We start from the raw sequence: 23,783 nt of genomic DNA on the forward strand, positions 1-23,783 counted from the left end.
AGTGTAAGCACAAAAAAGGGTGCAGGAAAATACTGGATACTTACTGTAGTACAAGGATTTCTAAGAGTGAGAGAATAATTTTTACATCCAGTTATATTTCTGGTTATTACATATATGTAATATATAATATACAACATACAATATCAAATATTATACACATTACATTATGTATAATATATTTTATATATCATTATATATATTTCTGGGCGATGACGTCATATGATTTAGTTTTTGGTAGTTCTGCATGGAGCAGGAGTTGGACTTGATGATCCTTATGGGTCCCTTCCAATGTGAGATATTCTATGATTATTTAAGGAAAATATTGTGACTTGTATGCAGTCCCAGCACAGAGCAGGCTTGTGCTGTACTCTCAACAGACCTTTTGACACCAGGCTTTTCCCTTCTGGGGAAGTGAGAGCCCACCGAGCAGAGCATGCAGTCTGCAGCTTTCGTCATGTGTCTTCACACATTCACGCAGTAAAGTCTGTTCTAATTTCAGACCTCCATGCACATAATGTAGCTGCCCCCAGGAGCCCGTGGGATAGTGGCTTGTTAAGGCCTCTTCCAATCCACGCACTAGGTGGATCTAGCAGCACCAGCAGGAAGTAGTTTTACAGCAGAGGAGATGCTCATGGTGCGGAGGCTGAAACTGTGCTGCTGAAAGAACAGTAGCATACCTGTGTTTCTGGAACAGCAGTTTCCAAACCTTCCATGAATTTTGTGCTGAGAGTGCATTTTGCCCGTCCAAGACACACCTGGAGCTCTGCACTGGCAGCCGCTTCCCCTCTTGCTGGTGCAGGCATCAGTGGCTCACTAGGTGGTGCAAAATCTCTCTAAACCTCACATTCTCCCTGTGCAGAACCTGTGGCAGGAATTAGAAGCAGTTGCAAAAATTGCATAGACAGTTTCATAGGTTTCACTTAAAAAAGGTTAATCATAACCTGACAACTAGTGAATTGAACTAAAAAAACCCAGTGTACTGCAGCTGGTTATTCTTAATATCTGATTTTTAGTTTATTGGAAAATTCTTTGCATTTATCCATTTTACCTTGATCTGTGGTGACTTACAATAAAAATGAGACTATACTAATGGGGAGTTTTTTCCAAGAAACCACACGGTTATCATTAGCCTTCAAAAAGCCTTACATAACAGTCATAAGTCCTAAAATTTTTGGAGGAAATATGCCATTAATGAAATGCCACACACATTTGTATGAATGGTGGGGATGAGAGGATCTGAATACTTGTTAAGCGCTGATGTTATTCAGTTTAAACATGTTTACACATACATGCTTCACAGATGCACGGATCACCAAGAAAGTGCTTGGTACTGGTTCTGCACCATTACATCTTGCTCCGAACACCGAAGGCCAAAGCGTGAAGGCCAGGGCTCTGCTGACGAGGCAGTGTTAGACTCTGTGCGTGTCTGGGCATTTACACTCTGCTGTGGGAAACCCTTACTGAGTGACATACATTTTTTTAACTCACTTTTTTCTTTCTGGTTTCCATGCTCTATTGGACTGATGAGTGGCTTGGTGGAAGAAAGAGAAGAGAGTGTCCCTGGAGAAGATTTCTAATTTTGCTCCCTGGGTGAGCAGAAACTTTTACAGAGCAGGCTGCAGGCTGACACTGGTGGAGGAGGGCTGGGAAAGGTCAGGGACTCCTGAATCTTGGCTCTTTTTTCAGCAACTTTGCTAGTAAAGCCCCGTAGACATTCTCCTAGGCTTTCTGCTTAAGACGAGAGATAGATCATCTCCCCCCCTAGGTTTATAAGACTGTTTAAGGTTATGGCATCCTTAGGACCCATGAGGCAGCCAGAATCTATGGAAATAGCTGGGAAAACTGCAAACACAGAACGGGAATGAATGCTGCGGGTTTTGTAAAAGCAAAGTCGGTTTCAACTTCTCTCACCAAGCTGCTTAGAAGATACACCAGTTTGCTGCAGGCATAAGCTTGAATGATCTATACTCGGAAGGCAAAATCCTAGAAATTTTGTTTCTCTAACTCCAAAAGATTCCATTTTTACTATTTGTTTTTTAAAAATAATATGGTCCCTTTTGAGGCACACATAAACACAGTGATGCTCCTGTATCTCATATATAATACCAGCAAACCAGCTGTCACACTGCTTAAATGAATGTTATATGTAGCAGTAGATTTATTAAATTGTTCCATCTTCTTTTTAAATAAATTAAGAAATGTTGTGGTTTTGGAAATAAAAGCTTTCACAGGAATGTTTTTTTTTTTTCTTATATCGGTGAGGTGAATCATTTAATTTGAAAAATTACCTCTTCTGACAATTGTAGGAGAGTTTATACAAATAGAGCAGTTCATTTTAAAGTAGAAAATCTAAATCATATAAGTAATCTCATATGTTTTCATACTCTGTTTAGACAGTCTTGCAGGCTACTAAAGTATATTTTCTGGAATGTTGAACTTAGTTTTCTTTTATACTTTTATATGGAGACAGATAAGGGGAAATACCAGGTATCTGGTAGGAGATCTTTTTCTGGTCTTGTGGCCCTCTCCCCCAACACACACTTGGGCAGGGTGCCTGTGATAGTGAAGGATCCAGGAACCCCAGGAAGGCCTTATTTGCAATGCAAGGTTAAAACACACCAAGTTTCACTTTATATTTCAATGTTTTCTATGGAAAGTGGAAACAGATGGAATAGACAAAGGGATAGTAATCACGTGTCTAACGCTAACCAGAGGGGAAAAAAAAAAGCGCAGCTATTCCCACATTGGTGTTTGCCTTTTCTTCTTGAAGATGTTCATGCAGTTCAACATTTGTTTTAAAAATCCTAACGAGCACATTCGTATCTCATGGCCGCTGGCCTGACAAGGAATTACATATGGGTGGCCTTGCAGAAGGGTAATAGTCTTGCATCGTATTGGTAACGGTTCTGAAAGATGCCTTCTTAGTCTGAAAGCCGAATCTTAGCTTAAAGGAGGAAGAGGAAGCACAAGTAACTGACTATGGTAAGAGTGAGCAAAAGTCTTTGTTAATCAGAACATAACGTTATTTTTGTCTAAGACTTTTTCATATTAGAGAGGAAATTTAGTAGTGCCTTTCTTGGTAATTACAAGGAAGAGGTGACAGGAAGCACTGATCTGTGCAAGTCTCTACTGATGCTGAAATATGTTTAAAAAGCTCACCTTTTGGTAATACCAAAAAATGTCTGTAATTGAGAATCAGTGAATGAATTACAACACAGAAATAGTGTATCAGAATGACAAAATTTCCTATTTTTTCTTATTGAAGGAAATATTTAATATTTCCTTTTTAAATATTGAAGGAATTACATAGATATATTAATATATTCATATTGCAAATATATTTTTGAATTAATATATGTTAATATTTCTAATATTACTGAAGGAAATCTAGGACTCGGGGGTGTTGGTTGATGAGAAGCTCAACATGACCCAGCAACGTGTGCTGGCAGCCCAGAAAGCCACCCGTGTGCTGGGCTGCATCCAGAGCAGTGTGGGCAGCAGGGCGAGGGAGGGGATTCTCCCCCTCCGCTCCGCTCTGGTGAGACCCCCTGCAGTGCTGGGTCCAGCTCTGGGGACACCAACAGCAGAAGGACACGGACCTGCTCAAGCGGGGCCAGAGGAGGCCACGAAGATGCTCGGGGGGCTGGAGCACCCCCCTGTGAGGACAGGCTGAGAGAGTTGGGGGGTTCATCTGGAGAAGAGAAGGCTCCGGGGAGACCTTAGAGCGGCCTCCCAGGACTGAAAGGGGCTACAGGAAAGGGGGGAGGGACTCATCATCAGGGGGGAGGGATAGGACGAGGGGTGATGGTTTTAAACTGACAGAGGGGAGGTTTAGATGAGATCTAAGGCAGAAATTGTTCCCTGTGAGGGTGGTGAGGCCCTGGCACAGGTTGCCCAGAGAAGCTGTGGCTGCCCCCTCCCTGGAAGGGTTCAAGGCCAGGTTGGACGGGGCTTTGGGCAACCTGGGCTAGTGGAAGGTGTCCCTGCCTGGGGCAGGGGGGTGGGACTGGATGATCTTTAAGGTCCCTTCCAACCCAAACCAGTCTGTGATTTTACGATTCTATTATTTTTCCGTGAGTATCATAAATACATGTTTTTGAAAAAATACATGTATAACTGCTATATTATACTAAATTATTTTTCTCAACTCATCATATTGAATTGTATTATTCCTGATTCTGTTAATATCTGAGCTCAGATTTTTTTGCAGAGGATTTCTTTTTCTTTCACCACCTGCTTATACAGTTTGTCCTTGTGAGTAAGGCTTTATCCATATCTAGAATATTTCCTGAGGATAGTTTGCTTCCTTTGTACCATGTGAATACTGGCACACCAATCAGACAGCTGGGTTTTATCTGTTCTCAACTGCAAGGAAATTAGTTTTAAGAAGTCTTCGTCTAAACCAGTTCAGCATGCAATGTAATTCTTTTATATTTGTATTGATTCATTAATTACTAAGATCAAACTTATAAATTAACCAAAGCCAAGACTTTCATTCCTCTTTTGCTGTCTATTTTCATTTTTTTCTTAACTATGTCATATCATACCTCCTATTGCTGCTCAACATTTATATGTATTTGGACTTTTATCTGACCAGAAGTTGTTTGGTTTGACAGATTCTCTATTTGCGACATCAAAATATGTTGCTATGGAAAAAGTTACGAGTTCTAATTAAAAATGCAGAGGTCACAAATTTCCCAGAACCAGTAGGGCATAGATCCTAGGAGAAAAGAATCACAACATAAAAAACCCAGAGATATGTCAATCTGCAACTTCTCAGATCTAAAAGGAAAACAGCAAGCATTCAGAAAAAAACACAAGGCTGAAATTTTGATCAAGCTCACTTGCATTCATTCAGATGATGTCTCGCTTCCCGCTGGCACAAGTTGCTTCGGGAATTCATGCAGAGCACTGATACTTGAAATGTCATCCTAATACAAATTAAAAAGAGGAGAGAGATAAATTAGATGGAAATTAGTAGTGAGAGAAATTAGACCTGCCTGGTCATCCTTTCAAATCAAATATCAATATTGAAATAATCTCCACATAATGGTGTTGAGTGTTCTGTCAACTACATGCGTTCATCACTTCCTTTGAAAGTTTGTCCATGCTCAGTTGACTCATTGATTTCTCTTCAGTGCTTCTTTAGTTGTTTGTTTTTACAGTTCCCATTTTATAAATTTTTATTTGTAAACAATTATTATGTCTTTCCACTCCTTTTGCTCCAGTTTAGGCGAACTACAAGAATTGTTGGTACAAGCGCAGGCTTGAGTTACAGGTGCCTGAGCTATCCACACCTGTGACAAGATGTGCCCACACAACGTCTGAATCGGAGCACAGGATTGAAGAGCAGCTCAGCTGTAGCAAACTCCTGCTCAGTACCACACTAATACAAACACTCCTGTTCTGTGCTATGTTGGAGATTTCTGCAGTAGTGTGTTACATGACATAGTCAAGACATAACCATTTTTGCTCAAAATGTATTTAGCTTCTAATGTTTTTACAGTGTTGGAGCTCTCAGTTCTTCCCCTGCAGTAATTCTGGGTTTTTTTAAATGACAAATACCCTGTAATTGTCTTCTAAGTTTGTGCTCTCTGTCCTCCAGTAGCAGGGCAAAGCAGTTTGTCTCTTTGAACTCAGTTCTGCAATTCAAAAGCAGTGATGTGTTGCTAGTACAGCACAGAGCCAAGTTATCTCCAGTTCCTTCTCAGGATAGCTGCTGAGTATATTTCTGTGTTATGGAGATGGGAAGCTTGCAGTCTCATGGGTCCTGCTCACCCAATTACTCTTCTAGATACAAAAAAAATTAAATGTCATTTCACTGATGACTGAGCTTGCCAAAGTACAAAATGTCTGTGAGCACAGCACTTTGTTCTCCAGCGGGAGGTTGCCATTTAACAGCAGATCTCATCATGCACAGGTGCAGCTTCTTGTGGTCAACCAAGACTCATCCTGAGATTCACATGGCTCATGAAGGATCATTCTGGTAACTGAAGGACAATCAAATGTTTCTTGTAGGTAAGCAGACAGTTGGTTTTATGTATGTGAATTTCTGCTTAAGATTTCCATTATCTGCTAAAGATATTACAAAAGGTACAGCGTGAGACTCATGAGGTAGACTTACTATTCCAATTTAATGCATGTGTGCATACAGGATTTTTTTTTTCAGTTCCTACGAGAATTCTATAGTTGTTTTATTGCCAGTGTTATATATAGATCACTATCATGACTCTTGCCTCAGGCCACATCCCTTAAATTGAGGAGATGGACAGTCAAGTGTAATACCAGAACATGAAACTGACTTTGTTGTTTGCATAGCCCTTTTTTCATAACTACAGAAACTGGCATTGGGATTATGTATTTCAAAGCCTATGTGCATCATTTTGGTCTAATAGAAAATGCCATAATTGATAAATCAACAATAGATATCTGCTTCCCGCTTTCTAGGTTTTAAACTACCATATCTAATTAGGATGAGGGCTAGAGTCTTTCAAATGCTGATCTACAGTTTTATGAATGTAGAAAATGTCTTTCTTCTGTATTTAATGAGTCTTGTTTATATTTTTGAAGTCTATGCACTGAGCTAATTATCATGAAAAATTCCAGGCAGCTGCCTTGAAACTGTTTTAAACAGCTATTTCCTTTTACCATTCTTTGTTTTTTAATAAGTCAAGAAGTTTTCAGATATTTACAGAATATATTCAGGATCAGGATCCACTATTAATGTCTTTTTATTTGACTGAAGCAACGTCAGATCTTAACTTCCTTGCTTTAATTCTAAGCCACACTAGATGAGAGACTCCGTGAATTCAGATGACAGTTTAGATGGCAACCATGCTTCTGAGAAGGTACAAACTTTACACTTTACCCATTTCTACAATAACAACCAACTTTATGCTTTTTAATAAGTGTCCAAATTAAGCTGATAATTTTAAAAAAACCCAAGATACTACAGTCATTTTACATAAGTGTTGTATTTCCATTTTCCCACATTAATTGTGGAGGTATTTTTATTGCTATCTGTCTTTCCTTTGATTTTTTTTTTTTTTTAAAAACAAGCAAGATACTCTGAAAGAGCAGTGTCCTGAAGGGAAGCTGTGGAGATCCTTCCTTGAGCGGATTCTCTTGAAAAATTTTTCAGCCCTGAAGATTTGTAAAAGGGAAGAAGCTAGAGTAAAACTGTTGCAGAGAGCTTGGAGTAACAGGATAGGCTCCATAAACTGGTTTTGTACTAAAAATTCTGATTCAGAGTGTTGCTAAGTGCAAACAGAAATATTTTTCTGTTAGTTGCCAAACAAGCGTGAGACTTTCTGACTTTCTTTTCATCATTCGGATCTCTAAAAAGGGAGGAGAGGGAGGGAATTCTGTCTAGCCTGTCAGGGTCTGGTTCCCTTACCAGGCTTGTTTTAACCCCGTTCGTGTTTCTCCAGAAAGGGTGTAAAACCAGCGTCAAACCACCAGTCTCATAATTGGAACCCATTTTCAAGGGTACAAGGCAACAGAACAATGTGAGGTGCTAAGCAAGGCATTCTGTCTTCTAAAAGAGACTAGGATATATACTGTGAATTAGAATAAAATGTAAAGTCAGTAATAATTCCACGTAAAGATTTTCCAGCAGAGTTGGACCAAAGATACTTCTCATGTGCACTGATGATTTCTGTTAATGAAGACAATTATGTGAAAATGGTTTTATGTGGTTATAGGATGAAAAAAAATCTGTGAAGTCATTAAAAGAATCATCCATTTCAGGACAAACCATATAAGGCGCATAGAATTCTACCATGCTAACATAGACTAGGTAGTAGACTAACACTTAAAGAAAGAGGCCCCTTAGAACAGAGAAGTAGCTATCCTTCCCTTTGTGTTTCCCTGCCCAGGCTTTCAGCAGGGATCTTATCATTGTTTCTTTCATGAGTATTTTTACACCTCTGTTCTGTATATGTATGTTCTAAGGTCTGTTATATCTATTAGCAGGTTTTTGAAGGCCCTAAGGCCAAGGGAATACCATGCTGGTATTTTCATTTAACCTACTTATATGAATGAGATAATATTTAAACCCTATGCTTGAAAAACCTCGCCAATTAGTACTGAATGGCTTAATTGCCCCTTAAAGGCTCCACCTGGAAGGAGCGGGCATACCTGGAGATGACTGGCTCTGTTCTTGAAAAGGGAGCTGGAAAACTCGTTTAAGGCATGTTCAGGACAGAAGGCAGCTGTGGGTGGCAGATTTGTATCCAGACAGCCCTCAGAGAGGCATTAGTTCCAGGTAGGCGCCTTGTAAGGATATTGATGGCAAGGGTGAGCTTTTTTAGTATTAAAGCTTCTTGGATTTTTAGTATTAAAGCTTCTTGGACTTTCTTAGCAACTAGAATACTTGGGTATAAACTGCAGCCAGTAGATCTCATGTTCCTCTGGAGAGGAAGGACTCTGGAACACAGTGCTGCTATTATCCCAGATCCATGCTGGTTTTGGCCTAGAAAACTAGCTTTGTGGGAGACAGTTGGCCTTCCTGCTGGAATGTATGTCTGTAAGGTTAAATTGTAGAAGACAGCTGTAAGAGCTCTATTGACACTTAGAGGAGGTGACAGATGACAAAGATGTGGTAAGAAGACTTCTGGGTTTGGGAGAAACTGGTTGAGCACTAGTTTTAAGTCTAGGCAATAAGGAACATGGCAAGAGCAGGCTTTTGTGGCACTGTGGTCAAATGAGAGGGCTATTTAATGACAGGAGCTATCTGCACTATGCATGAGGTCTGTCTGGATTAAAGGGGCATGCAATAGGTGTGTATCAGGCAGATTGCATCCCCTGCTCTGTAAATTTGTCATCAGTTGCACACCTCTGACAGCAGTCCTGCAGGGGCTCCTGTTCCAGAGCTCAAGTGCATTTCCATTGCTTCGTCCCTCGAGCTGGCAGGACAGCATGGGCCATCAAATGGAACTGACAAACAGGAGCATGAGTTTGTATTGATTTCTATGCTGTGACAGATTGTGCCACAGGCTAGTTGCAGTGTAAGGGCTAGAAATAAAATCTGGGAACTCATCTTACCATAATGCAAATATAGGTCCTAGAAGAATCTGGCCTGTGTCTTAGTTAAAATATGTTGATATTAAATCAGTCTTTGCCAGCCTTTAAAGACGAAAGCATGCTTATGCAGAACTGTAAGCAAACCCCATTTTTTGGTTACAAGCTGTGAGTCCATTTACTAATGTCAGACTATAGATTAGATACAACTTGCCAAAAATAACAAAGCAGGTCACCATTGTGCATACGAAACAAGTTTTTCCATAGGCAGTGCTAATACTATTGTGGTATTCTGTGTTGGTTGTGTGAATTAATAGACTGTAAGCTCATTGCAATTTATGACAAATTAAGTGTCTTTTTACTGTGTTCTTAAGTACTATCCTACCTGAGCTGACTGGTTGCTTGTGGCTGTTAGTTTAAAAACACACACTTCTAAACAAACTCTGCACTTGCTAGATTGGTGGCCCGTGTTCCAATCAGTTGATTGGAAAAAGCAATGTATTTGCTGTCTGACGAAGCTGAGCTGGTATGCAGCAGTCAGGCTGACCTCCTGAAAAACCTCCCAGTTTGTTTAAATTTAATCAATAAGTTGGGATTAACCACCATGCTGATCTTCATATTCTGATCTATGTACAAGTTAAATGCGTATCTTTGACTTTCAACAAAACTCGCAATGAAAAGAACAGTGTTTTCGTTACAGTGCTCAAGCTTTATTCTGCCAGTGACATTGCTCCTTTGTCATCATCCCCTATAAGAAATTCTGAATAAATTAATGCTTATAGGTGCAGTTAAGAAAGGAGACAGAATAGTCTACCAGTACATATTCCCAGTAGCACACACCAAATTCCCAAAGTCCCATTGTGTTCTGTAACCCTAACACTGACTGGACTAAAAACTGTATGAAGCGGTCCTTAGTTGCAGTGCTTCATAAAAGAAATCGGAGCCAACTCTCATGCACCAAATGTATTAAGCGCCTGTGGTACCACTGTTTTTCATCAGTGCCAGTTTAGCATAATATCATAATCTATAGGAAGAGACAAGTGGTTTGGTTTTGTTGGTTTTGTTTGGTTTTTATACAACAGGTAGAAAAACTGCATGGAGTTACTACTGAGGAGATGATGGGGGAATTCAAATAGCTTCTGTAAACCTATTGGATTTGAAAAATGAAACTAAAGGGAAGTTTACTTATACTTACTTTGTAAAGGAGGTTTCTTCTTGAATCTCATAAAATTTAGCAGTGTTTATTGCAAAGCTTAGCAATGAGGTTACATCTACTCATTATGCATGCACACGTGTGTATTTGAAAACAGGTTGGGAATAAGAATTGAAGTTTCTTTCACCATGACCCAGTATACTATCGGACAGGTTAGTTCTGCTCATGCAAGCTTTAGTAGCGCTTTAATTTACATACAGCACAGTGCAGGGTTCTTGGTATATAGCGAGCCAATGTTTAAAAATGAAACTTAGCTATAGTCACTGCCTGTGCCCCAAATCATATTTTCTACTGACAGTGACCCATACCAGTGACATGTGATGGTTGGCCCACTTTTCTCCAGACGTTCAAATTGTCCATTTCCTCCTCATGCTGCTGCATGTAATTTAGTAATTTTAGGTACAAACTGGATGATGAAACATCCACAAGCTTCCACAGTTTACTGCTTACATTTTTCTTCAGTTACTCAATGATAGTCAACTGTATCTTATACAAGGCCCTTAATGTAGAAGAGATGTCCCACTGAGGACAACACAGGAGGACATATGAATACATTTTTACACAAAGAAACATCTTTCTCAGTGCACTTCACAATAATGTGTCAAGAAACCTCAAATTTAGCTGTAGTGCTACAGAATGCAACAGGCCCTTTAAAGGCTTAAAAATGCAATAGCAGCTTAAGCAAAGACCTCCAGATACCCTTGTGCTTGGAGGTTGGGGAACTGAAGACACTGCCTGAGACACATTCTTCTTATCCTGATCACTTTGCCTCAGGCTCACTGAGTCCTAAGTGAATTTAGGAAGTATATTTGGTTTGCCATGCTCAAACTACCTTTTGTGATTATTTCTAGATGTAACTCCAAAATTATTCAGAATTGGAAGAGTGACCTACTGATAAACAGCTCCCATTTTCCATTGAAAGCTGCGACATTCTAGGGAGTTGGTCTTACAGAACCAATGGTTTATTGAATTCTTTGAGGCGGATTCTGTCATTTGAGGGCCATGTCACAGCTGGTTTTGAGCAGACAGATGGAAGGGATGGTTCTGTACCGCTCTCTCAGATGACACTAGAGCTTTGCATGGAAAAAATCCTCAGCACAGAACAGTGAAATGAAGTTGTCATTACTGACCTTTAAGAACGAAAAAATTTCTGTGCCTGGGAGTGCCTCGCTGACCTCAAGAGTGGTTTTGTACGATAGACACTTGAATGCAGTCAGTGATATCTGGATGCGTCACAAGTGTGTATTTACTCTTAAACAACTGAGAGAATAGCTACTTTAGATTGGCAAAGACATCTGTGAATAGACTGTGCAGGCAATTGACTACAGATAGTATTTCAGAAAAGTGATCTTGCGCTGCTATTCAGTGAGATCTGCATGCCTACGAAATGTCATTATCTTCCTGATTCCTTTTTGCCTTCTCTCATGAATGAGGCACTCTCCATATTTGCCTCAATGAAGGCTTTGTTTTTGTCTTCAACATTCAGCACAAACTTTCTGGTGATCAGAATGAAAAACGCTATCATAACAGAGATTTTTCTTCTCAGACTGCCAGTGTAGAAATACTGCTTACTGGTAGATGAAGCTGAGCATTTACTTAAAGCATTTGGGTAAATCCACTAGCTTTTTCCTCTACAGGGCCTGATGCGTGTGTCCCATCAATACTGTTTTTGGAAAGATTATTCTGATACTGTGTGTAAGACTTGAGGATTTTTCACTTCTGGATGGTTGGATCTATCCTTGGTAATTCAGAGAAACTTGGTGGAGAAACACACACTTACTCAAGGGACTTATCATATGGGGACTTCCTGTAAAAGTGTCTCAAAAACATTTTCTAATAATAAGATAAATAACATGGGTGAGTGTTCCCGGAGTCTATACTGGTGTGCTGAGATGTTTAATTTTCTGTGAATATGGGCTGCATAGATAATAAAGACAGACAGTATTAAGAGGCTTCTTTTTTTTTTAACTCTCTGCCACAGTACAGATTCGGGCGGGGGGAAGCACCTTTTGATGGTAAATTAATTGAAATGGAAATACTGCCTGAAATTCACTTATAAAGTCACTAAAGCACGGTCACTGTAGGAAGAAATAAGGGCTATCTAAGCAAGCATTGTATGTCTATCCGGTGCATCTTTTGTAAAATGAGGGAACTATTTTTAGCAGAATACAGAGATCCATTTTCCATGTCCACGCAAAAGGGGAAGGAGAATCAGCATGGCTGAAAACAGAGGCAGCAGATACATCTTCAGCAAAGCAAGCAGGTGTCAGGAACAGTAAACAATGAGAACATGGGAATAGGTGGAAAGGTGTTCCAGCTGTTTTAGGAGCGGTTGACTAGAAGCGCATGTTCAATGCTGTTGATCAGATGGCTGAAATATGGGAGAAACATTTTAAAAGAGGACAGGGGAGAACAGGAGCTTCTGACCTGTGGAAACTTCTCCTATTTCTGTGTTATCTCTAGGCTAAACCTAGAATGAATAATTTATTCCGAGCATTACCACTGTACAGATGTTACTGCAGATGGCACCATCTCTGCCAAAAAAACACTTGTAAATATGCACAAGGAATGTAACCAGTTATGTTTAACTTCCAATGGAAGTTGTTCAAAACAAATAAAAGAATGCTACATGTTTCTCTTTTCTTCTCCTACATTCCCCCTCAGGTGAAATTCAGGTTTCTCCAAAAGAAAAGTTGTGTTTTCACCCGTCATCCCAGGCACTTACGGATAACTTATTGGGGAAGCCTAGGCATCTACTCTACCAGAGATCCAGGAAATATTTTCTAAATTGTGTCACAGTAGAACGAAAACCTTCCTTGAGCTGTAGGGTCTAAGGGAAAGTAGGTTATATATGGCATTATTTTTCTGTTCTCTAATGGACACTATTGTCTGACTTTGCTGCAGCCGTGGTTTTCTAATTGTTGGAAGTAATTTGCCCAGATTAATGCTCTCTGTTCAATTCACTTAATGTGACTTAATTTCATAACACTACAGGCTTTATCAGTAGTCAAAATAACCCCTGGAAAACCCCAGGAGGCAAAAATGCTTGTCGAGTTTAGCTGTTGAGGCTGGATGATGCTGCTTTGTGGAAAATGAAGTAATTGTTTTGAGGGAAAGACCCATCAGAAAATTACTGGGTCTATCAGAATTCTTTGTCTTTCATCAGTTGCATTACTCGGTCATAACTTGGCTTTTATTTTTATGTTTATCACAATGCCTTTTTTTGTGTCTCTGGTGATACAGGAGTACTGTGAGACTTCCCTATGCCTACACTACAAAGTATCATACAGTTAGTTACCCATAAAAAAACCCTCACATAATTTTGTTACCGGATTGACTTTGGGATATTACCTATTGCAAAGATGCACATAAAGGCACAGGTATTTTCTGTTTCAACTTCACATTGAAAGTGTCAGCTTACATAAAACCATAAAAGTTGTTGTGTTGGTTTTGGGTTTTTTTCCCCAAAAGAGAATTGTTTTCTAGTATGTACAAGTATCGTTAAGTGTTCTCTGCATAGCCAGTATGGTTGTTCTCATTAGCTTTCTTTACATACCATGTATAGTTGTTTGCAATAGCTATAGCTAAGGAGTCGTGTGTATTTAGGAATGTTCTCTGTAGTATCTTTTCTCCCTTAGATGTGCTAAGATAGACTCCAAATTCTGCCCTGGAACCCATTTACACCAGCAATAGCTATCAGTCAGTCAGCTGTCTTGCCTTTGACTAATCAGTCTGCTGATTCTGAATGCTGAAAGTAACCTTTGATTTGAGTCAATATTATCTCACGTGTAATCCAGCATGTCTTGACCCCTTTTTTCCTGAGGCTGATCATACAAAGCACTGTTCAGTGCCTTTATTCAGGATAGGAAAAGGTCTTTAGAATTGTAAACACATTAAACATGTTAATAGTGTATGAGACTTCTCAGAAATACCATTTTGCAGCCAGAAGCTACTATTCTGCACACCCGTCCTAAAAAAAAAAAAAGTAGTAAAACAACTGTAATGGCATTTCCAGGTTTTCACCCAGCTTTAGTAGTTATTGCTTAGGGTTGATGGGTTAGTCTTCAGTGTTCGCCATATATTGCCAGGAGTTTACGACTTACAGGATATCAGTATGATAGAAGGCTTATGGTTTACCAGTCACCGTACTCTCAGCCCTCATGCGTCATCATTTAGGATTCACGCTCTGTTTTTTGCACTGTGTGGTTTGCTAAAGTAAATTATAAACTGAAAGACAGAACTCTTGAACTCTAACCTTTAAGTAAGATTTGTAACCTTCCCTCACTACCCAGGGTTCATCTGTGGGGTCTGATTCAAGACCTGGTTTTGATAGCTTCCCTACATGCACTCAGACTTCCCAGGAAATTGCTAAGGTGTTGGAGGGAGCTGTGAGGAAGTACGTACTGTATAGCTGTGCAAGATGGTGGAAGTACAGACATGTGAGCCTGAAATGGGGCTGGGTAGTACCTCAGGGATTTGAGAGAGAGCGTTCGTGGTGGTTATCCACCCACAGGAATCCCCAGAAAGCACTGAGATAATAAAAATCTTAATAATTTTGAAGGAAAACTTGAGGAGTTGGCAGCTAGCATCTCAGAAACACCGGGAGCAGAAGCCAGTCCTCCTCTGACCGGTAGCTGCCTGGGCAGTGGCAGTTCTTTGGATTTCATGGGCATGGTCATAGGGAAAACAGGCACTGAGCATATTAACACTTATCCTGCTAGCCCATTAAATCCTACTTCTTGTTTGTATGCGATAATCATTCTGCTTTATACGCTTGTGTAGATGCTCCTTGTGTGCTGCTTGGACACAGTAAAAGTTGTCCCACAGACAAGGTTATGCAGCATCTACAAGGCCACAAAGGATTGTAGGAGGAAGTGCTCCCAGGATCTGTTGGATTACTGTAGGGTTCCTGGAGATCCTTTGGTATCTTTGGTCGGGGGGAGTGGAGTGGGTGGAATCAAGATAACACACAGATCAACACCCCAACTCCCACCAGTGTTTTCTCCTGCTGGGTCAGGGACCATGTGTTAACTGATACTGGGACTCCTCTTATTTTAGCTAACGAAGCCCACAGAATAGATCAGACACTGGAGTGAGGAAAAGGGTCAGATGGGACATCTCTGTGTAAACCCAGCCTAGGTATTTCTCTCTTAAGAGGTGTTCCTGGGGAGAGAAAGGAGAGGCAAGAAGAGACTTATATATCCTAAGATTCCCCTTCCTCCTTCAGTAGTCATATTCAAATCAATACATACTATAGTTTATTTGGTCATCTTTATGCCAGGGAGCACAAGGCCCTCAAAACTGAACCCTGCCAGAGCCTGGGGTGAGTTTTTCTGCGCTTGTGGTGGATAAGAGCCACGGTTACGTTCCTCTTTGTCATCAGGATTTCTCTTGTCCACCCACTGAGGATGACCCTGCCAGAAGGTGCTAGGGAAAGGGGAGGATGACATAGCCCAGCAATGGCTGCAGGCAGCCTGGGGTTAACCTGGATGGCCTATCTGATCCTCCCTGGCTTTTCTTCTCCCCTCCTGGTCTGAGGTTCCTTCCCAATATGGGCCGGTGCACGTGCTCTTGGTCCTGCAGACGCAGACACCTTGGATCTGTGAGGAGGCAGTCGGGCCCACAAGCAGGCTTTTGGCACGTCAGTGAGGGGACAACCCTGTGTTGCTGGGCAGGTGAGGGGTGAGCGGGCTTGGGGCATGATGTGGACTGGTCTGAGCTGTCTGTTCAGGGACAAACATGGAAGGAGGGGAAAGGAAGAACATCTGATGAATTATGAGGTGGAATTCTGTGCAGGAGTAGCTTTTTGGAGAGGGTGTGGAGGCAGTGGTTTTGAGCTTATTCAACCCAGCTCGCTGGTGATGATTTCCTTATCCCCGTTATTTCTTAAGGAGAAGAAAAAAAAATTGTATTACATGAGGACCAAAATTTTTACGGTAAATTTCCTAAGCACCAAAGATAGTACAAGTGAACAACATACTAAAAAAACAGCAACCTCAAACTCTAAGCAGAGCCTCATCAACAACTGACAGTAAATTCAAAATGCATACAGCATCATCTGATAAAGCCCTAGGATGTTTACCAGACCACTCACCTCTATAAAAAAGACTATTTTATTTTCTGTTTAGTCTGTGTCTCAGTTTAGAAATTATTTAATGTATTTCTTCTCTGCACTAATTTGAGATTTTTATTGCACAAGTTCTTCACAAAATCTAGGCATAACTGCTGTCACAGTAACCCTATGAGACAGGCAGTGTGACAGAAGAAATATTTATAGAGTGCGAGTGGACAACTCAAAAGTCAGCATAGCATGACACATATGTTCTAAGGTCTTAATTTCTTCCTCCACAAACTGTGTCAGCAGGAGGATTGCAAAATGACAAGCTGATTTTTAATGAGAAACAAGAATCTCACAATACCGAAAAGGACATTAGAATTTACTGTCACCTTACTGTCTCTTTAAGATAAAGGCTGAAGTCACGTTTGATGCTTGGCTTCCACTTGGCGTACATTTTTTCAGTCTATACATTTAATTTAATTAGCAGCGATGTCCATCTAGCACTTGTCCTGCAGAGCATTAATGCTGATACCCATTTAAAAAAAGAAAGAAAATAATCTCTCTGCATAGGAGATACCATGTTAGACAACACTACGCAGATCTCATTAGGGACACCTGTTAGAATAGAGTTACGGTCACAGCGACACAGTTTTTAGGTTACCACTTGGGAAGTGAGCATCTAGCTTGCAGCCTGAAGTGCAGCAAAGCAGAAAAGAAACAACTTTTCAAGCAAGAGATGGGTAAAACCTTCCACCCTGACACCTGTCTAGTACCTCAGAGCACCGGGAGACCAGCCTGGCAGCGTAGCCCCTTCCTGCCTTCGAAGCTCTGTCATCCATCGGGGACGGCTCCACCGCTGCTCTTGGAGACTTCGAATCCCCTGCTTACTTGCCTCCTTGCCCTTCCCAGCATCTCCCCCCAAGTTCCAGGCCGAGAGCCATCTATTGCTGCCCTGAGACACGCAGCCAGTGTTTTCTGACGGCATCCCATCCTGATTTCTCAAAGACATTATCAAACGGCATTATCGTCTTCGAGCTTTGGACAAATCTTCCCCTAGAATCGCTTAAAAACCATCCCGGTCCCTCCCCTCGTCTTCAAAATTCTCACCAAGGTCGTTCTTGTTTTCTGTGGCGCCGCGGCCCGGCTCGGGGCGGCCCGTCGGACCGCGCCGAGCGCCGCCTCGCACCGGGCGAAGGCGAAGGGCAGCTCCTCCCCCGCAGCTCTCCCGCCCTCCGGGTGTCCCCGCTCCCCGGCGGAGCGGCGCCGGGGGGGGGCGCGGGCGAGACCTCCAGGCCCCGGCGGCGCCTCTGGTTCGTGCGGCGCTGCCCCCCCCGCGCTTCCCCCGCCGTTGCAGGGCGCGGGTGTGGCCGTGCCCTGCCCTCAGGCCCCAGGTCTCTCCTGGCGGCGGTGTCTATCCCCTCACTCCCCTCCTTGTCCAACCTCCTTCCTTCGCTTCCCACCTGCTGCTTTCCCCTCTTTCCTTTCCTCTCCCCACCCTTTCCCACTTGGTTTCATACTTCCGTGCTTGTTCCCTTTCCCTGTCTCACCCCCATTTTTCCTGCCATCCTTTCCTCTTTCTTCTCCCTTCTTTCCTCTCGAACTTGCCCTCCATTTCTCATTTGCCCCCCTTCCTCTCTGTCTTACAAATTCACCTTGTCCCTCTGATCCCACTTTCTTTTTTGTTTTCTTTCTTCCTCCTCTTTCCCCCTTCAGATCTCCACACCTCCAGGCATAGACAGCCAGGGACCACCCCCACACCCATGTACAGACTGGAGGCACCAACTAAGGTGAGTGACAAATAAATCCTGCCCCAGAACACCTACGACGGCCTCAAATCCTGCTTCAGTGCTCCCAAACCAACTCTGAGGCCAGGCTGGGTAGATTTGTTTCTTTTGCAGGGTAATCCCCTGAGGACCGAAAACTTGGAAGTGAAGCAATGTGCCCTGATTTGTTCATTTCAGTGATGTTTTTCTAAGGAAGTATGTAAGTATGGAAGGGGCCTAGAAGGGGTAGCAAACAGGAAAGAGCAAGGAGTGTTCTGAGAGAGGAAAAGCTAACTAAATGCCATCAGCACTTAAGTCGTTAAAAGCTGAAGGAATGGTGGTTAAGCATTGTTTATAGGAAGGTCTGAGAGGGCATGGAAAAATACTATGGCTGAACCCAAGGTTCTGCCTCAGGCCTGCAAGCAGGCTTTTGGCATGGAGTCCTCAGGGGAGGGGCCCTGCATGCTGGGCAAGGGAGGGCTGTGTAGGGCTGGATCCTGACGAGGGCTGCTCTGTGACAAACACACGTGAAGGGTAATGGGAGATGGTTCTGAAGGAATAAGGTATGGGGGCTCTTCATATCCAACGAGGTCCCTGATGTGTCCACTGGGGTCCCCCACAATGTCTTGAGGACAGGGCTTCATCTGGGGTCCCCCAGGACTTCTCCTGCAATGTCAGTAGCCACAGGTAGAACCCAAGGCACTGTCACACACATGCACTTAGAACCCCTCTGGTAGCTAGCCCTACCTACCCTGACCTGCTGCTCGCCAGCTCGGTCAGCCTGAGGGCTCTGCAGGGGCCACTCAAACCAGCCCCAAAGCCCCTAGTCACTAAAACCTGCCCCAAGACCACCACCAATCTCTGAAGTCCCTGGACCTCAAAGCACCCCCAGATTTGAACCAATTCCCTCCTACAATCTCAAAACTCCCCCTAAGGCCTGCCCAAGACCACCAGTGCCTTCAGCACCCCTGAAACCTGCTATAGCGCCCCCCCCCCATCCCCAATCCTGCCTTCATTCCCCTGAAGTCCACCTCCAAACAATCTCCAGTACTTACAGCAACCGCAAAACAGCCACGGTCCTGCCCACAACTCCAGATGTCTCTTTTTTATCTCCCTTCACTGTTTGGAGTCGATCTCTTGGTACCCATGTGGTGCTGTGCGCCCTCAGATCCATGCTTCAGGAGAACGGGATGGATGGCTGGACATGGCTGGGACTGAAGTACAGACCGTTCAGAGACCCAGCAGAGGATGGGTTGTTCCCTGGGGTTCACTGGCATTTGCTTTTTCCATTACAGTAAGACAAGCACAAGCTAGCCCTTGACTTGACTTTTTTGTCGGTTAATGCCAATGTTCAATTACATCAGGGGAAAGAGTGAAACTCAGCCAAGGTGTCTCCCACCCTGTTCACCTCCAGCATAGGCCCTGCTGGAGGCTGATGCGCTTCCCACTATGCTCAAACTGTTTTGCGGTCCTCGCTGCCTGCAACATGACTGCATCAACTCTGCAGTCCCCTAGCACTCCTACACAGCTGTGTTTTGTTGGATGAGCATGGAGCTGTCGGAGGCAAAGGGGAGTGTAGTGCCTTCTCTGCAAGGCGTGATTTCTCTCAGCCTGCTGTGCTCCCTACAGTGTTACTCTGGTTGCCTGTGGTCAGAGCCAGCTGTCTGTCTCCCAGCAGCACTTCCACTTGCCCTGGCCTGGGAAAGAAAGAGGAAAAAAAGTGCATTGAAACCACCAGCAGCTTCTGGATTCATTAGTCAGCTCTCTACAAGAATCACATCTGCTCTAGTGGGGCACCATCAGGCCTTTGGATATGGAAGGAGCAGGCAGGGTGTGAGGAAGGGTGGAGGCTGCAAGTGGAAGCGCCAAGGGGTGAGTGGAGTTACCTGAGCAGGTTGTTTGGTGGGTGAGATGTGGGCCAGGCTGCTGGGGTCTGTAGCGGGGTCTTGCATGCAGGTTTGCAGTTACCTGTGCATATGGCGGGAGGTTCCTGGGGGTAGTGTGTGGAGGAGAGGGGATGCTCTGTGTGTGCATCTGGGCTGTTGAGTGCATTGTGGTGCCGAAGGGAGTGTCTGCACATGCCTGCAGGATTAATGCACAGTGCCTCTTTCCATGCTGGCGTCTGTTTTGTCAGCTGTACCAGTGTTCATGGACAAGTGTGCGTGCACCAATGTCAGCATGTGAAGGGGAAGACTGTTGCACTGGTGGTACCCTACCCATCCCTCTTTCCTGGTCATGGCATCCATCTGTCAGACTGGTGGGGACGTTAGCTGTGTGTGGGTGGGTGTATGTGCCTGTGTTTGTGCTGGTCGTGAGGCAGAGCTGCTCCCTCGATGGGGCTATGCCAGGGGTGCAGGACATGTGTCTGCATGCATCCATGTGTGCTATCACGCATGTGCTTGCATGCTTTATGGTGCAGGGGGCTCTTCCCCTGACTCTGTGTGCCTGTGGAGGTGTTTTGGGGTCTGCAGAGCAGGTTTTTCTGGGTTCTCTGTGGCTCTTTTTGCTTCCAGGGAACCTGGGATCCCTGAAGTGCTCTAGTCACCTCTCTGGAGTTGTTCCAGGGGCCTGTGGCAGCACACTTGTGGGTCTGGGGGTACTGTGACATCTCTTAGACTTTGTCAGGGTCTCTGGGATGTTTGCAGGGGCCCCTGAGACTTTTACTCAGATTTGAGCTCTGTTCTCAGTGTGGGGGAGCTCATTTGGGGGTCTGCTGAGCAGTTTGTACCACTTCACTGTCACATTTGGGCTGTTCCAGCTGTCATCTTGGGTGTCTAAAGCTTTTGGTGGTTCCCTGGGGCCACAGTGGGGTGTGTTGTGGTCTTTGCCACGTTTTTCGGACAGCTTGGTGATGCCCAGAGCTGGTCTCTCTTGGGAGAGTTGTTTCAGAGTCTTTGAGTTCCTTCCCACAGGTTTCTTGAGCAAACAGATGTTAAGTATGGAGGGCTCTTTGCTAAAGGTTGTTCCAGTGAGCTTCACTGCCAATTTGTGAATGCTGACTGAAGCAAACAAAGTGGGGAAATTACAGAAAAACTGAATGTCATAACCAGCATTTCAGAGGGCACAAGGCTTGCCCTGCCTTATGCAGCAGGAGAGGTGTGGTTGGAAACCTTTTGGGCATGAACTGTTTCTGAGAGCCAGTGGTCAGCGAGACCTTCATCTTATCCTAAATGGCATCCACAGCAGAGCAGCAGTAACCTGAGGAGGGTTAAGGCCAGACTCTGCTCCTCCCTCTGGTTGTTCTGATCTGTGCGTGTTTTTCTCTCTCTTATTTCCTCAACCACTCTGGCTTGTTCTGCATCTTTGTATTGCTCTCACTCCTTCCTTATTCTTCTCAGTCCATTTTTCTCTCGATCCATCTGTTCTGCTTCTCGTGTATCAGTTTCTCTCTCTTTCCTCTGTCCTACTCCTGCACATAGTGCATGATTGAGTGAGGTTCCATGTCTAGCAGGCCTCATCTCGTAAGAGCTGTGAAACGCCTACATATTCTCTTAAGTGGAGGACAGCCAGGCAACTGGAGCTAGAGAAGAGGAAGGGAGAAGACAAAGAGGAGGAAGCGTCTGACCTGTCAAATTCTCCCGGCAGCACTGAGAGCTGCGGTAAGTCCCGAGCGCTCGGGGCCCTCTCATCCCTCTTGTGCGTCCTAGACTCTCATCCCTCTTCTGTGTCCTAGACTCTTTCTGATGCTGCTCAGGTTTTTTTGCTCACCCGTGTCTTCCTTCTCCATCTTGCTTGGAGCAGCTCCCTGTCCCCATCTTGTAGGTCCTCCCTCTCTCTGCCGTGTACCCCGCCACTATTGTTGCCTTTCTTCCCTGTCCAGCTCCCTGTCCCTATTGATTAATTCCTCCCTCTTCTTCCTGCACCCGCTGCTATTCCCTGCGATCTCCATCTCTCTCTGTCTGGCTCCCTGTCCCCAGTTTTTCATTCCTACCTCTGCCCCTCATAGCCTGTCTGGCCTTTTTCCTTGGTGTCTTTCTCTCTGGCCGGCTCCCTTCTGCTATTTTTTATTTCCTCCCTATCCATCTTGTTGCCCATTGCTCTTTTGTCTTCTCTCTCCATGTCTCTCTGTCTGTCTTCCAGTCACTGTTCTTTAATTCCTCCCTCTTCCCTGTAGCTTGCTGCTATTTTTTTTCCCATTCTCCATCATGCTCTGTCTGGTGCCCTGTCCCTATTTATCAATTCCTTCCTCTCTGCCTTGCGGTTTGTCTCTTTTCACCATTTAATTTTTGCCTCTCTCTCTGTCTGGCTCCTTGTCCCTGGTTTTTGAATTCCTTCCTCTGTGCCCCATACCCCGTGTGATCTTTTCTCTTTTGTGGTCTGTTTCTGGCTGGAGCTCTGTTACTATTCAGTAATTCCTCTCTTGACACCTTGTAGTCTGTTGCTTTTGTCCTTTCTCCATCTCACTGTCTCTGTTTCCCCTGTTTTAGAATTCCCCCCCTCTTCTTTCTGTATGCATTGGTATTAGTTTTTGTCTCCAGGTCTCTCTTTTACTGTCTCTCTCTGTCCCTGTTTCCTAATTCTTCCTTCTGTGCCCTGTAACATGTAGCTCTGTGGTTTGTTTTGTGTTCATCCCCTGCCCTTTTCCTCCATCGTTTGCTGTCCTGACTCCCCATCCCTGTTGCTTTTTCATCCCGCTGTGCCCTGTTCTTTGTCACTTTTTTGTCTTTCGCCATCTCTCTTGGTCTAGCTCCCTGACCCTATTCTTTTTTCCTCCGTGTCTGTTGTGCTGCCCATCCCAGGGTTTTTTTTGCATCTCTGTGCTGCTCCTCATCCTTCTTTGTTGGTCTCTGCTCCTTCTTCCTCTTTCTGCTGCCTCCTTGCTTCTCTCCCTGCTGCTTCTTTCTCCATATCCGTGTCGGGCTCCCTGTCCCCATCCTCTCACCGCCCCGTTCCTCGCCTCTTGTTTTCTCGCTGCCCCCATACTGGCCAGCCGGCTGCCCCTTTTCTCCTGTCTTCTAGTGTCCTGCACTCTGCTCCTCATTTTTGGCAGTCTCCAGCTCTGCCCAGCAGCCTGTTTCCAGGAGCCGACTGACTGACTGACTGTTCCCTGCTGGCCTGAGGAGCGTGGCTCTGGGAACAAGCGCCCAGGTGTGCCAGGGTCAGGGGGAGCATTAGGGGCCCCGAGCCCCAGAGCAGGCTCCCTTCTGGGACTTGGTACGTGTGTGACTGAATAAACACTTGCTATCTGCTGGCTGCCTTTTGTGCTTCCTTTGGCCCAGGCGAGCAGCTGTGAGGGAGCCCAGGGGAGGGGTGATGATGCCCTGTGAGTGCGGGGGGATGGCCTCCAGCTGTGGGCTGGAGCTGGAGGGGCCCTAGGTGTGGGCAATGAGGGTGATGGCAGCAGCCCCTCCCTGTAAAGGGGTTGCTCCAGGTGGAGGGGCAGGTGCTGCTGTTGAAAGCAGGGAAGCCCTCGGAGGGGTCGGTGTGAGTGGAGGGAGGAGCAGAGCAGTCACTGAGCATTGCTGGGCTGTGGCTGCACTGAGGGAGAAGGTGAGTGGAGCTGTGCAGTCAACTGGCAGCTCCTGGGGAAGGAGCTCATGGGGAGGATGGTGGTGTCTGCAGGGTGGCAGCGGGGTGACACAGAGTGGCGGGGGGGGCACTGCTCAGTGTTAGAGCCGGTGGCAGGGGCTGCCCAGAGCTGGTGGCGGGGACACCGTGGGGCAGGCTGTCCAGGGCTGCACCTGGTGGGGCTGCAGGGTGTGTTGGTGGGGGTTGGGAGGGGTGAACA

At 44.4% G+C, this 23,783-nt stretch overlaps 1 protein-coding gene and 1 long non-coding RNA gene across 8 annotated transcripts in view; one reads left to right on the plus strand and one right to left on the minus strand.

Moving 5' to 3' along the window:
- Positions 1–23,248, plus strand: part of LOC141934623 (uncharacterized) — a 141,869-nt gene extending 118,621 nt beyond the window's left edge. For 5 of the 6 annotated variants that reach the window (XM_074850235.1, XM_074850236.1, XM_074850237.1 and 2 more), the window contains 6 exons: positions 1,301–1,590; positions 5,921–6,018; positions 6,783–6,848; positions 18,006–18,079; positions 18,191–18,275; positions 21,394–23,248. In XM_074850235.1, the coding sequence (XP_074706336.1) occupies positions 1,301–1,381 (81 nt within the window). In that variant the 3' untranslated portion in view covers positions 1,382–1,590; positions 5,921–6,018; positions 6,783–6,848; ... (1 more) ...; positions 18,191–18,275; positions 21,394–23,248. The remainder of the gene's footprint in view (positions 1–1,300; positions 1,591–5,920; positions 6,019–6,782; positions 6,849–18,005; positions 18,080–18,190; positions 18,276–21,393) is intronic. The other variant, XM_074850241.1, reaches the window with a different exon arrangement.
- Positions 77–19,221, minus strand: LOC141934624 (uncharacterized). Of its 2 annotated transcripts, none has more exons than XR_012626375.1 (3): positions 19,111–19,221; positions 4,845–4,931; positions 77–862 (listed from the first exon to the last, which is right to left on the minus strand). It is a non-coding gene; the product is annotated as an uncharacterized LOC141934624 (long non-coding RNA). The 2 variants fall into 2 exon arrangements; XR_012626374.1 differs by lacking the exon at positions 19,111–19,221 and adding an exon at positions 17,400–17,492.
- Positions 23,249–23,783: the final 535 nt, after the last annotated feature.

Source organism: Strix aluco, chromosome 25 (assembly GCF_031877795.1).
Source record: "Strix aluco isolate bStrAlu1 chromosome 25, bStrAlu1.hap1, whole genome shotgun sequence".
NCBI classification, from domain to species: domain Eukaryota; kingdom Metazoa; phylum Chordata; class Aves; order Strigiformes; family Strigidae; genus Strix; species Strix aluco.